The sequence below is a fragment of the Megalops cyprinoides genome, chromosome 12, assembly GCF_013368585.1.
Source record: "Megalops cyprinoides isolate fMegCyp1 chromosome 12, fMegCyp1.pri, whole genome shotgun sequence".
Lineage (NCBI taxonomy): Eukaryota > Metazoa > Chordata > Actinopteri > Elopiformes > Megalopidae > Megalops > Megalops cyprinoides.
This window is the reverse complement of record NC_050594.1, coordinates 3722577-3736494: the sequence shown is the minus strand read 5'-3', so window position 1 is coordinate 3736494 and position 13918 is coordinate 3722577. Positions and strand designations below refer to the sequence as shown.

General features: G+C 46.0%; 2 protein-coding genes across 3 annotated transcripts; both read right to left on the bottom strand.

Moving 5' to 3' along the window:
* On the bottom strand, window positions 1–3761 carry tp53i3 (tumor protein p53 inducible protein 3). The gene is made up of 5 exons (XM_036543096.1): window positions 3624–3761; window positions 2790–3057; window positions 1983–2195; window positions 952–1148; window positions 1–333 (listed from the first exon to the last, which is right to left on the bottom strand). Exons 1-5 carry the CDS (start codon window positions 3759–3761, stop codon window positions 142–144), a joined length of 1008 nt encoding a protein of 335 aa, XP_036398989.1. The 3' UTR covers window positions 1–141.
* A 4848-nt stretch (window positions 3762–8609) lies between these two features.
* Window positions 8610–12578, bottom strand: cenpo (centromere protein O). Of its 2 annotated transcripts, XM_036543118.1 has the most exons (7): window positions 12520–12578; window positions 12043–12115; window positions 11755–11918; window positions 11211–11370; window positions 10062–10333; window positions 9368–9533; window positions 8610–8782 (listed from the first exon to the last, which is right to left on the bottom strand). In XM_036543118.1, exons 2-7 carry the CDS (start codon window positions 12071–12073, stop codon window positions 8673–8675), a joined length of 903 nt encoding a protein of 300 aa, XP_036399011.1. In that variant the 5' UTR covers window positions 12074–12115; window positions 12520–12578; the 3' UTR covers window positions 8610–8672. The 2 variants fall into 2 exon arrangements, with proteins under 2 accessions (XP_036399011.1, XP_036399010.1); XM_036543117.1 differs by lacking the exon at window positions 12520–12578 and having other exon boundaries at window positions 12043–12221.
* Between the last annotated feature and the right edge of the window lie 1340 nt (window positions 12579–13918).

Below are 13918 nucleotides of genomic sequence, written 5' to 3'. Positions count from 1 at the left end.
TAGGTAAACTCTGCTTTCATTTGTCGGTCAAAGTCAAGGGCAGCCGGTGACACAGCAGGCCTGGCCCTGGAGCCCGACGGACATGGAGCCAAATTCTGGACTGGAGGCCTCGCGATTCGGGCGGTGGTGTTAGCGTCAGCGCTAGCCTTCGGTGGCGGGAAATTCAAGGATGATCTTGCCGATGTTCCTGTTGGCCTCCATGTGTCTGTGAGCATCGGCGACGCGCTCCACGGTGAACACGCTGTCAATCACCGGTCTGAGGGCGGGGTCAGCGTCCGGGGAGAAGTGTGGTAGGGCCGTTTCCACAAAGGACTGCACCAGCTCCGCTTTGTACTGGGACACACACACATACACACACACACCAAAAGTCGAGTATGAGGCGCGAGTTCTCCTTCACAGGGAACCGTATGGAAAAGCTCTCCATCAATGGAGCAGAAGGAAAACTCTCACATCACACAGAGTATAGTGCATTTATTCTCAAAGCAAAATGAAACAGTACCATAATACTGAGAAGACAAGATATTGAAATTTGGTAGCAATTGTGTTCTGCCTGTCACCGTCAGATGTGCTTTTCAGCTGCAGCCTGATCGCTTTCACTACCACTTCTATTTCTGATTGATTCACTTTTGTTGGGAAACTGTCATGTTTGGCAATTCAGAAGATGACCCTGCCTGTATACCCATCCTCTTAACTTTTTTTTTAGAGAACTTCCTGTCTGGAATGGCTTAAATAATTTCTAATGGATCCTTTGACACTGTAACCTCTGTAATTATTCTCTTATCTGATTGATCACGCATCAAATAAACACATTCTAGGTGGACAAAAAAAACCCTGAAATTCAGAATTCAATCACATGGGAGAGTACGGAATGCTGCCAAAATCGGGCGCTGTTCTGATCAGGCAGTTACGAGGACGCCTCGGCGCGAGGACCCCTCCGTATCCGGGTCCTACCTGTGGGCTGCGTGACCGCAGCAGGCTGCTGAGGAGCTGGCCCCGCTTGGAGAGCAGCTTGCCCAGCAGGTCCCCGTTCACCGGGCCGCCTCCCAGCTTCCCGTACAGCACCCATCTGCCGTCAGCGGCCAGGCACGCCACGTTCTTCTCCCAGTTGGCCCCGGCAATGCAGTCCAGGATCACCTCCGCCCCCCGACCTGGAGGACACACCCGTTCCGTTTCACAGGGACCCCTCTCGGTTTGACAAGCCACGTCACGTAATGTGGAAGTGTGTCTGTGGGTACACTGGCAGTTATTTCATCAACAGATGTACCTATCTGAATCACCCCTGAAACACCCCCACCCCCCCCCCCCCCCCCCAATCACACTCATATTGCACAGATATTCCAAGAGCTGGCGTTGTCCCTTTGATATTTTGTGGAAATATGCGGCTATGTGAAGGCGCTGAAGGTTAAAGCACCCTGCCAAAATTAGGGTGCAGGCAACTGTTTTTATGGCCTGTTGACAAAGTCATCAAAAGGGGCTTTACGTGCTCAGAGTGTCCTGTCCCAGCAGCTTCCCCTTTCTGTGCCTGCCAGTGAATCAGGGACTTTGATGAATCTATACATAGATGATAACCCTCACTGTTCCCGAGAAGAGTATCGATTTTCAGGTCACAAGGTTGAAGGTCAAGGTCAGAGAGGATCCTGACTGGCTTTTACAGTTACAACTTTCTTACCACCTATACCTGTACTGTTCTTTAAGTAACATCCATGTCTGTCTTACACAACAGATAATTGTGTAATAATTCACCCACCACCTTCATTCACGATAATACATAACAAAAAATCCGTAAAAAGAACATCATGTTACACTGTATCATCTTTCTATATTACAGTGATTGAACACTTACGCAATGTTCCCTCAATTTTGCAGAGCTGTTTCCTGTTTTCTTTTTATACAGGTAGCTGACCACCCACACACCCCGCACTGCTTGACTTGGTAAATATCCTGTTTCCTGCTCCTCTGCTGAAGGCCACAGAGTCTCTCACCCTCAGTGTAGCGCAGGGTCTCTTCGCTGAAATCTTCCTGTCTGTAGTTGATTCCCGCTGCCGCACCCAGCTCCTCGGCCTTCTTCAGCTTCTCGGGGGTCCCCGCCGTTGCTATGGGGACGGCCCCCGCCAGGCGGGCCAGTTGAATGGCGGCCGTGCCGACCCCGCTGGCCGCGGCGTGCACCAGCACGGTGTCCCCCGGCTGCACCCGGCCTGCAGGAGAGACGCAGAGGCACCCCTGTTTCAGGACCCTCTCTCAGGACCCACACCCGCATGCAGGCCTGGCCACCGCGGGGGTGGTGCAAGTCAGTCAGGAAAGGAGGGGGTTAACGCTACAGCCGGCCTGTCTGCAAGGCCAGTTCTGAGACACTGACAAATGGTGGCGGTGTTTGGTTTGACGCCAAAAGGTTGTGGGTTCAAAACTGCTGTGCTACAGCTGTACCTTCGAGCAAAGCGCGTAACCCAAATGACTTCAGTATGAATCCAGCTATTTAAAAGGCCAGTATATCCAGCTATTTAAATATCCAGCTGTTTAAATAGCCAGTATATACAGCTATGTAAATATCCAGTTGTTTAAATAGCCAGTATAAGCAGCTATTTAAATATCTAGTTATTTAAATATCCAGGATATCCAGCTGTTTAAATTTCCAGCCATTTAAATGGTTGGTATATCCGGCTATTTAAATATCTAGTGATTTAAATGGCCATTGGGTGAAAATGTGAGCAGTGTATTTCGCCCTGGAGGAGAGTGTCCACTGATCATGGAACAAACAGGACAGTGTGTGGATGGGCGTGGCCGTAACGCACCTACGAGGTGTAAGAGCTGGTAGGCAGTGACCCAGGCCTCGGGGATGGCAGCGGCCTGCTGGAAGGTCAGGTGGCAGGGGATTGGCATGAGCTGCGCCTTTGGAACCGCCACGAATTCGGCGTACCCTCCCCCGGACAGCAGGGCCATCACCCGATCGCCCGGCCTCCAGCAACCGTTGACCCCTGGCCCCACCTCGGCCACCACTCCAGCGGCCTCCAGGCCCAGGATGTCACTCGCGCCCGGAGGGGCGGGGTACAGCCCCCTCCTCTGTCACACACACACACACACACACACAGGGTCCTTTCCTTTCAGCTCGTTTACCACATTAAGGCTGAAAACACAACCGTTCAGTTATCCAGAAGACTCTAATCCAGAGCGATTCCCAGTACAAGATCAGCCTGACAGCATACATTAAAATACATGTCACAAAAACTATACAAACCGCAGGAGCAGGTACGGATCTGCCAGTAACACAATAATCATCACCAAGCTGAAGAACAGTCATTAAAATACAAGCACACAGCAGTTAATGTACAACATACCTAGTGCCTACGGTAACAACTGCTTTAAAGCAATGTTCACATGAAGCCAAATAAAGATCTAAAAGGGTAACATTACCATGGTGCCAAATAAAGATCTAAAAAAGCAATGTTGCTGGATTTTATGAAGGGTTCTTAGGCTGATGTAAAATGCTGAGCAAGAATAAAACCCTGGGTCTTCCTAATAAGCAAGCGTTTGAACACTGAGCTGAGTAATGGATTTGTGACCTCCTGGTTTGACGTGTGATCACACAGCCCTCAGCGGTCCCCACCAGACTCCCGCACAGATGTTACCTGCAGCAGGTCTGCCCTGTTGAGAGCAGTGGCTCGAACCCTGACGAGGACCTCTCCATCTTTCAGCTCCGGCCTGGGGACGGTCCGCAAGAGCAGGTTCTCTGGGCCTCCTGGCGCGTCAACACATACAGCAAGCATCTCCTGAAATGAACCAGGACCCAGACCACCAAGCATCACTTAGCCAAGCCAGCATTTGCTGAAATGCACCAGGGGTCCAGTCCACCATCCAGGGGAAAAAAAGAGTGCTGACTCTGCTAAAAATGTCCCACAGGATGGGCTGATGCCCCACAGGCTGCTGTAGTAGCAGAGTCCAGTAACGAATGCACACATCATCTAGGCATCACCAACACTTTTTGTCTATAAAGTATCAGAGTCAGCTGAGTTAGTAACAACCATTTCAGTTTCCCCAAGGAAACATATGCACGGTTATGGAACCATGCTAACTTTAATAACTATTAAGGACTTACACACTGTAAATTTACTATGTTATTATGTATGTTTGAGGAGCAAAATTAATCAGTGACAACCAGAGAGTCATATGCAGAATGGCTGAAAGTGGTGTCAGAGACTGAACTATAGAGATGGCAAATTGTATCACAATACAATCAGTTGCTGACTTCAAGTAAGTTATATGCAAGGATTTTAAAGTATGAAAACAGTTGTGTCAAAGTTAAAAATGAAAAAGAGCATGACTTTAATTTTAAAGCGGTGATAGCGGGTGACTTTTGGTTTTGCCCTCATGTCTTTTTAGATTAATATACAGCACAGACTTAGTTGGGGGAGCACTGAACTTCATGCGGATCTGAGTCGATTTGCTCTGCTGCAAACAGCTCTTACAACATTGCAGCCACGTGCATTCTGTCACCAAAAGCTTACAAAAGTGTAAATTTAGCATTCAGATTATTTAGCGTCACCTCAGTAAAATTACCTATAAGCTTGTTTTTCGCCAAAAAACCGCACCCGTTTTTTTTCACCTGATTCAACGTAGCTCCGCCTCAAAACAGACACAGAACGAGTCCTACCCGCAGAGAGGATCCGCAACCACATCGCTTTAATCCGGACTCTATCGCCATCTATCTCGGAGGTGTGAATGACACCTTGGTTTGAACATTTTCAGTGTAAGCATACCCCCCCGTAATAAACAGCGATTTATATAACTACATGTGTCTGTATGTATTGTTAACATTTTATGAAATCATTGGACACAGTGAACCTCTTTTTTTGTCAGGTTTCCTTGTTTTGTTTGAGTATTTTGTTGTATATGTATAAAGCTGTTAAGGAACACTGTAATTAAATACCCCATGGCTGTGTCAAAGGCTGAATCATCTTTCATCAGCAAGGGATTACCATACACGGCTGACCCGCCCTCGAATCAATGTGATAACAAACATGCAAATCGTGATGTTGTATAATTTTTATTAGTGAAAACAAAATCGCATAGGTGTGTTTTGGTGATTGTGCTGCTTTACCTTGCTAAAGTAATGATAATTATAACTGGATTCATATTGGGCCTTTCTTAGAGAAGAGCCTCCTTAACTTATCGTATGCAGCATGCCAGCTATTAAACATGCATTTAGTCAATGCACTGACATTTTTTTCTGTCTGGAAGTGTGTGATTTGTAAAATGTCTCAAAACGTGAACATGCAGCAGGTCTGTTTTTAATGGATAAAGAAAAGGGGCACTTCTCATATGAAAGTTTTAAGTGGGTGTGTTTAACATGCAATAAAGGCTTTACTACACCTAGTACACCATGTAAGGAATTATACACGGCTACCAACCCTTTTCCCACTCAAACTGCAATGGGATTCTTTTAGTGATGTAAATGCTTGAGAAACGGAAATCATACAAAACACTAAAATTTTAAAATAAAATTTAAACAAAGCAAGTTAAGTAGAAGACCAAAAAATCTCAGCCTAATGTATATGGAGGGTTATCTTGGTAGTTATGCACCAGCATAATACAGCCTCACTTGAACTGCTTACTTTGGTTTCGTTTTCATCAAAAGAAACCCTTCTGCTCTTGAGAACATGATACAGGGATTAAAGCAGAACAATAAAGTCTCTCTCCATTACCGTGTCCACGCCTCGTGTGATTATTTTGTGTGTGAATGCCCTTCAATACAAGAACAGACCGAATTACAGTGTTTACTAATCCAGCTGTCATAGCAGCAAATCTGTGCCCACAAACCAGCTTCCGCATCTCACATCCAAACAGCTCAGATGCTACACACGGAGACAAAGGAGAGGAACACCTCTTCTGCCGGCTGCACTGTGCTCACTCAGGTAAGATTTACGACAAATTTACAGTTAAATGCGGTTGTTACGTTGCAAATTGTTGACGCTGCCTGCTGCCAAGAAGCATATGCATTTACAGTGAACAAGCGCTCCTTTTAACTACGGTAGGAAGGAAGGCACCTTCTCTGCTGAAATACAGCAACAGGCAACGAGGTACATGTTGATATTACATACACAGTGAAAATGAGCCTAGGCCTATATGTTTTTGCTAACGGTGTTTAGATGTACTGATCTGTGAACTATACCCTTGCCAGTGAAGGGGTGGGTGAAAGAATCAAGACCCTGAGTGTGGAAAAACCCAGAAACAGCAAAAGACACATGGTTGTTTTCACCTCACACTGGCAACACCTGTGCTTAAAAATGACAAGCCAGAGATGACTGGCATGCTGTACTAAGCAGGAGAAACACTTAGATTTGGTAACATTAAATGGATTTGATAACATTCTCACATTTGTCTGCAGAGAACCACTGAAATGTGTCAACTGGCTCCAACTTAGCTGAATTAAAACATTACAGGAAACGATGGCTTACAGTGGTTAGAGTATGGACTCTTAAGAAAGCGTAAAAGACGACACTTTGAATTGGCAGGCACTCCAGAAAGAGCAGGATGAGTAAGCAGGCCGACTCCAGAAGGCCGTGGTCTGCGCTGGCCAGAGACGTGAGGCAGATGAACAGGAACGAGGACGTCCGCCTCCAACAGACACTGGACCTCATCGACCGCAAGCACCGGCTCATTCTCACCACCCTCAGCCAGCAGAGGGAGTTCTTACTCAAGGAGCACAAGAAGTTACTTCATCTGAGAGTGTGTGAGCCCTACGCGACCATCGACAGGGCCAAGGCAGACATAGCGGAGGCTAAAAGAGCGACCCTCGACCCGCTGCGTCTCTCCTCCGCCCGGCCAGCCTCACAGACCAGCAGACCGCACTCCTCCAAGTCTGCTCCCTACCAGAGGGCAAAGACCGCACGGGTCTCAGGGCGATCTAAGTCTGCACACGCCTTCAAAATGCACTCCCCCGGGGGCAGCTGGTCTCCGGCGGCAACCGACGAGCAGGAGGAGCACAAACCCAGGTGCAATTCGCCACCGAGACCGAAATCGACCGTCACCTTCGCTCCGCGCGTGACCGTGGCGAACAGGACGGCCCCGGAGGCGGAGGGCCACTTGCTCTCCATCCTGCAGCTGAAGACCATCGCCGCCATCGACAGCATCTCCGAGAGGAAGCTGGCCAGCCAGCTGGAGGAGGAGAGGCGGGAGAAGGAACGGCTCAAGCTCCTCCTGAGAGACAAACTGAGCGAGAAAATACAGACCTTTCTGAGGAAACTCGATACCTCAGAGACCAGCACAGTCAAGGAAGCCACGGCCAGGAACCAGACATCAATAAAACGGCAGTTTAAGAGACATTAGGGGCATACTGGTGAAAACTTGACAATCCGCAGGATTGCTGTTCTTCTGATAGCCCTTGCTCTGATATACCCCACATGACACATGCCAATCATTTTCGAGACCGCCCATATTCCAACTCAGACATGCAGAGGGCAGATGTGATAACCCAGACCCAGATCTAACCACGGTGCATCCTCTCAGCTTTGGGTAACAAATTTGATCAGGTGTCACTTTTCTTACAACACAAGTCTTGCAGCCCTCGCAATTAGTAAAACATTTTTGTAAGGAACTAAAAAGTACAAATATTGCTTAAAAAGACACGCTTGGTATGTGTACTGTGATGAGTTACGCAAATACTTTATTCTAAACACCACAGCCCAAATAAACCAATATTCTAGTACTGAGACACCTGTTAAGGTACTATTGAGTCATGTAAACACAATATTTGGAATATTCCAATAAGCTTACACCACACATGTTCAGTGTTTTGCAAAGGAATTCTGGGTCATAACTCACTTGCTAGCTGTCATGGATACGAAGTAGTGAGGAAACAACTGTAAGCAACAGGCGATTCTGAAAAAATGAAAGTGCTAAGAAAAGACTTCAAAATCATAATTAGTGTTAGACTTTGCAAGGCTCAGTTGGAATAATTGGATTACCATGTGTACAGGAATATTCTGTATACAAATGTACGGTATGTATGCCTGTATTTCATGGGGATTGTAAATAGCTTATTCAGAATGTGACAATAACCAGGGTTAGACTATTATTCAGAATATTGTGTGGATGTAAACATAGTCATTGTGGTTAGTGTTTCATCAAGCAAACTTTTTTGTGGGTTATCAGGTTGTTTGCCGGACACAACTCTGCGTAATTAACTTAAAATTGACATTCCTGACCAAATAGGAAGCCAACCAGATAGGAATCAAGTATATTTTTGTAAGTGGAAAACGCACAGCTCTCAAACGAAAGTTCAGAAGAAGATCAAATAATACCTGTTAAATATCAATATGTATAAAAACCCATCATTAAAACACATCCAGGGTGAAGGTAATTTATTTTTGAAACATAAACAGTTCTTTCTTTAAAAAACAGTGCCATTAAACTAAAAAACAGGTGGCCTATACATAAATGCATATACACAAAACCCTTTCTTTAGTTGGATCATGCAATTAGGTATCATCACCAAAACCGAATTTGCCAACACGCAAGGTTCTTTTCAGATGATTAAAAAAGGGACAACACACATAAATAACTCTTGGTGAATGCATATAAGACTCTTGGCTAGATTGCTATTTACAGGTGTGAGTGCACAGCCTTTGCGCTGGTTTCCACAGAGTGTGCATAGGGCAGTGCTGATGTGCAGGCCCGGGCTAGGCGATCAGTCCCTTCTTCTTCAGGGTCAGCAGGGCTGTGTGGGCCGGCGTCTCCAGGAGCAGAGACTGGCTTTCCCTCCACGGGGGTGAGGCGGGCAGGGCCGTGTCTGCAACCAGACAGGCAGAGACATAAAGAGTCACGCACACACACACACGCGCACAAGGGTCACATTTACGACACTGTCAACACTACTGCTCCGAAAGTCCTGCTGCGTAAAACCATCCACCATAATGATAATCAAATAAAGCACATTACACACACATCCCTTATGCATGTCAACAAAGAATTTCACAATGCATATGCAGAAAATCACACACACTAAAAGAAAAAGGGAACAACAAGTTTGGCCTAGAAGTAAGGGATGTAGGCTTGCAACCAAAAATTTAGATGTTCGCATTTCTGGTGGTGCACAGCCAAGACATTCCTTCAATCAACACAAACAAAGCGTAGCCCCCTCACTTTCTATTACTGAGAGTAAAACACTGGAGGTCTTACTATTCCTCTGTCCCCCAGCAAGACGCTGTTATTACAGTGATGTCTCCATTAAAGATAAACCACTGGGTGGTGTCGTCACATGAAAGCATACAGTCAAACAACACAGGCGGGCAAACTCCGGCTTCAAAATGCTTCCGGATTCAAGAGGAAGCAGACTGAGGGCTTTCTCAGAGGAGAGCGGCGTTTTTCCCCCCACCTTCCGATTCCACGGTGACCTTGGTGGGGAGGTAGCGGGTGAGGTCGGCGTACTCCAGCGTACAGAGCACGGCTTTGTCGGCCTGCCCGGCCTCGGTGCACATCAGCACCACCACGTTAAAGAGCGCGTTGCTCTCCATCACCTCCACAGAGTCCCGCAGAAGTTCCTGCAACGAGACACAGACGGGGGAGGAAAGACTGGCTTTGGTCCGTCATACAGAGGCCGGAAGCGCCACCTCTTTTCCCTGCACAGTTATACCACTTATATCTTTCCTATTTTAGTCTATCACTGCATGTTGATATCCTTTTTTTGTATATCCTTGCATAGCAATCTCATTTTTTGTTTAGCATTGCATATCAATATCCTTTTTTGTACTACTGCATAATCAATTAGACCCAGTGATACTCTGCAGTGATATACACTGTATAATAGCACTTGATATTGGATGCCATTTGCACATTCATTGTTGAAGTGGTTTAATGCAGCACTCATCCTGTGTTCAGTATGGATGTTATTATTAGAGCACTGTGAGACAGACTTACACATCCTGAGTTAGCACTTCATGAATACTGATGAGAAAGAATACAACTCTTAATTCCAGCCAACCCCGATTCATTTGTGATGAATTAACGAGCATCTCAAACAGTGACCCCGGTGACGGATCTCTCAGCCTCATCCCCTGTGTGCGTGGTACCTGGATAAGCCGCACTTGCTGGCGCCGGCTGACGAAGGCGTTGAGGTGCTGGCTGAGGCCGTGCAGGAAGGCCCTCAGGTCTGTCTGCAGGCTCTCCTGGGCCAGCTTCTCCAGGGGGATGAAGGGAGGGACGTCATGGCGACAGATCCGCACGGCGCGGGGGTTCACGTCAATCTCCAGGCTGTACGTCTCCAGGTAACGGCCCTCGAACGCGGTGGCTATGGAAACGCACGCCCCTTTGCCCTTGCGGGTCGCTGTTATGTCGTAGCCGCCTGAGAGAGGGCGAGACTGCTACTAGCCGTGCGGAACGCGGGAAGGTCAAGAGTCAAATTCTCTCAAATGTCAACTGAGGCAATGGCCCCAATCTAATTTAATTTAGTGGGCAATGCAATCCACCCGCTGTGTGCTGCGTTTATCTATAAAACCTTGAGTCTGGCAGCTGCAGAGATTTATGGAAACTGCTGATGAGCAACAAAAGATACGCTGATCTGGTCATCAGACTAAAGATCACCACAGCAAGAAGACTGAATAGTTAAAATTTGCTTTGTTGCAAAAGACAGAAAACACATCATAGAATTATACCTGTGAAGTGCATTAAATGTCTGATTAAGGGAGAGCACCAAAGGTGAAGACAAGAATAACAATGATGAAAACACAAGCAGTAATCATCAGAACAAAATGCTAGCTGCATATTTCAATTGACATACAACACCGACATGATGTTGAATAACTAGGATGAGAAAGTTTAGGTTTTCAAAAATTCTGTTAGATCCAATATAAGGTAGTCTAGCACTGGTAAGACAAGTAATCTGTCCATCAAATAATTCATTACCCAAATTTCATTCTATCTGATTGAGTGGAGCAGCAGTAACACCAGATATTCAATGTGTAATGAGCTGTAACTGTACCAGTCTGTCTGCCAAAATGGTTACTGTGTGTTTCTGTTGCCTTTGTTTTTAGCTACACAGCCGATTCACGGATCTTTAGGAGATCTGGGTTGTCCATCTTGTTCACGTAGCCCAGTATATCAACCAGTCCACATACTATAAACATCAGCGAGCATGTATGGCCGTGTTTCACATGATCTTCCCATGCTTCTTGTTAGCCTTTGGTTGAAGCTGTGCACGTCTCAGTAAGACTGTCCCGTACCTATGAGGTGATGAGCAAGCAGCAGGTCCTTCAGCTGGGTCCGCCTGGCCATCAGCAAAGCCAGCTGAAGCTCTGAGTTCTGAGAGCAACCCTCTTCGTCACCATCATCACCACCCTCCTCGTTTCTGTGGTCCACCATAGCTTTTAGCTGCTGGACAGACTTGAACACACACCAAAAACGTAACCAACTAGACACTGAATTGTTATATCTGGTATCCCGCTGATTATAACAGTCAAGTGTATGCAAGTTCAGTGATCAACATCTGTGGGAGTAGCCCTGCAAGTCACATGAGAAGATCCACAGCAGCAGATTCTCTGTGGGTGCATTCATGTGGGATGCCATGCGAGACAGGGCACTACAGTGCCCATCAGAAAGAATACTGAGACGGATCCAGCAGTATATCTACAGTGCAAACACAGCGGAATAAACACCATCGTATCATATATAATATCATAACACACATATCACATACTGTATATTGTTATAGACAACATGGCCACAACGATCTCCGTTGACATTAGATTTGTCGGAGAGCTCTCTCACCATGGTGGTGTTGATTTTGGCTCTGAGCTGGTCCCGCTGGGCCCGCAGCTTCTCCACCGTGAGGCGGAGCTCTTCCACCCGGGTCTGCTCCTCCAGGGCCGCCTGCTGCTGGCTGGACAGCTTCAGCGCTTCCATCTCCAGCATCTGCAGGTGACTCAGCACACCTGAGGGCACCACCAAGCAAAGGCTCCATCTCTAAGGCTGCGTCAGTTAGCTAAAATTTACTGTTAATTTCTCAACGTCACTCATGTTACATTTGATACAACAATGCATCAAAATCTTCTTTACCTTCTTGGAGATACTCTCGGGCGTCCTGCATTTTTCTCCTTTCTTCTGATGTCCAACTGGTTCCGTTAAAGGACTTAAAACGCGTTTTGTTTTTTTTTTTTTGGAAATGTTTATTAGCTAACTTGCAAATGCAAACGATCGGATCAAGGTAGCTCGCTAACCTTAGCTAACTTAGCAACCCATTTCATGTCAGCTTCTATTTTCTACAGCAAATATTTTCGTTGCACCCCTTTCATCTGCTCATGGGATGCTTTATATATAATTAGCATTCTGATAGCTAGCGCAAAAGTAATTATAACAAAGCAATCCGAACAACGTTAGCCAACGTGCAACCGAGCTGCCTTCAATAACAGATGTCGGATTACGAATCGTTATTTCACTAGCTACATTAGCCTAAATACATGTTTTCGCTAAAACTCAAAATATCATTTTAAGTATAGCTACATAAAAATCTCGATTCACAATGGGTCTACTTACCGTCCCTGCTTTTTCTGTAGTTACTGTTTATTAAAATTCGCGCTAGAACTCGCCAAACCCGGAACTAAAATAAAACATGGTGACGTCTTCGAGAGGGATGCCAGATCTCGCTAAATTTCTCCTCTGAACTGGCGCTAATGAGGACTTGTAGGATTGAAAAGTCAGCTGGTGTTTTGTCCTTTTCCAAAACTCACGTCAACTCAACATAAGTATCATAAGCAAGGTACTCGAAACTCTGCCATTCCGAAGGAGTCATGTTTTGTGTCAAATTGTGTCCTTGTGAAATTGTGGTTAGACCACACACTGACGTTTGAATATTCAGTTGCTTTAAAAAAAACATCGTTTGTTTTTTGGCTGTCGGATGCATCTTTTGAGTTGTAAATTTTTTTCGGTCTGGCAACCCTTAAATACAGCTGAAGATAGCGCACAAACTGAGTAAGTAAGCCTAGCTATTGAACACAAGTTCTGTAATATTTCCGCTAAACCAGTTTAAAAACTCTGCAATGTATACAAGATAACTAACTACAGCCAACAGGAACGCTATATGACATTCAGATCGAGAATGGTAATTTGACAAGCGACGTGTGGGTGCTTTGGCAACTGGACTTTTGTACCGGCGTAACCAAAATGTGGACAGATGATATTATGAATTTGCATACTGCATCAATCTGAATGAACATTTTTCGTTTACTAATCATGTTTCACAGACAGCAAAGGGTGCAAGTAACCTGTGTGTTTATGTGTAATTCATACCCTCTGATGACAAAAGTTTTTATTTATCTTTGTCTTTTCGGACTCCCTCCGCGATAGTCTGGTTGGAGTCCGGTTCTGCAGCAAGGCCGGTGGCGTTAACGGCACTTCCTAAACATCACTCAAGACTGACTTTGACAGAAGTGGTTCAGTACTGTTGAATGATGTGGTGATCCCTGCGCCGTTTCTGACTAAGGATGTGGTGTTATATTGTCAGACCAATGAATTCATGCTGGTTTGAAAGTAGCAAAGTCACAGCTGCGAGCTGGCTGCGCTCATCCAGTAGAAAGGAAAGCATTTCAATGCAGGACCATACTGCACAGCTGTGACAATTTCATGTGCAGTAACTCATTTATCCTGTGGAGGGCACCAGTGAGCTAGAGCAAAAACCCTGCACCATCACACACAAAGCCGAGGCACACCCTTGACAGGGCGTCACTGCGGAGGGTAATACAAACGGCGCAAAGTTTAGATATAGCTGTCAGCTGACCTTGGCAGCCTTTGGTTTTGAACAGGGGGAAGAAGATGAAGATCTACAAGCACAAGCACCACAGCTGTGAAGAGAGACAAACTGCAGTGTCTCTTGTCGTAAACCATTTATTTTTCGATTGGAAAAAGCTAGTAGTCAGTTGATGTTACTGAGGGGGAG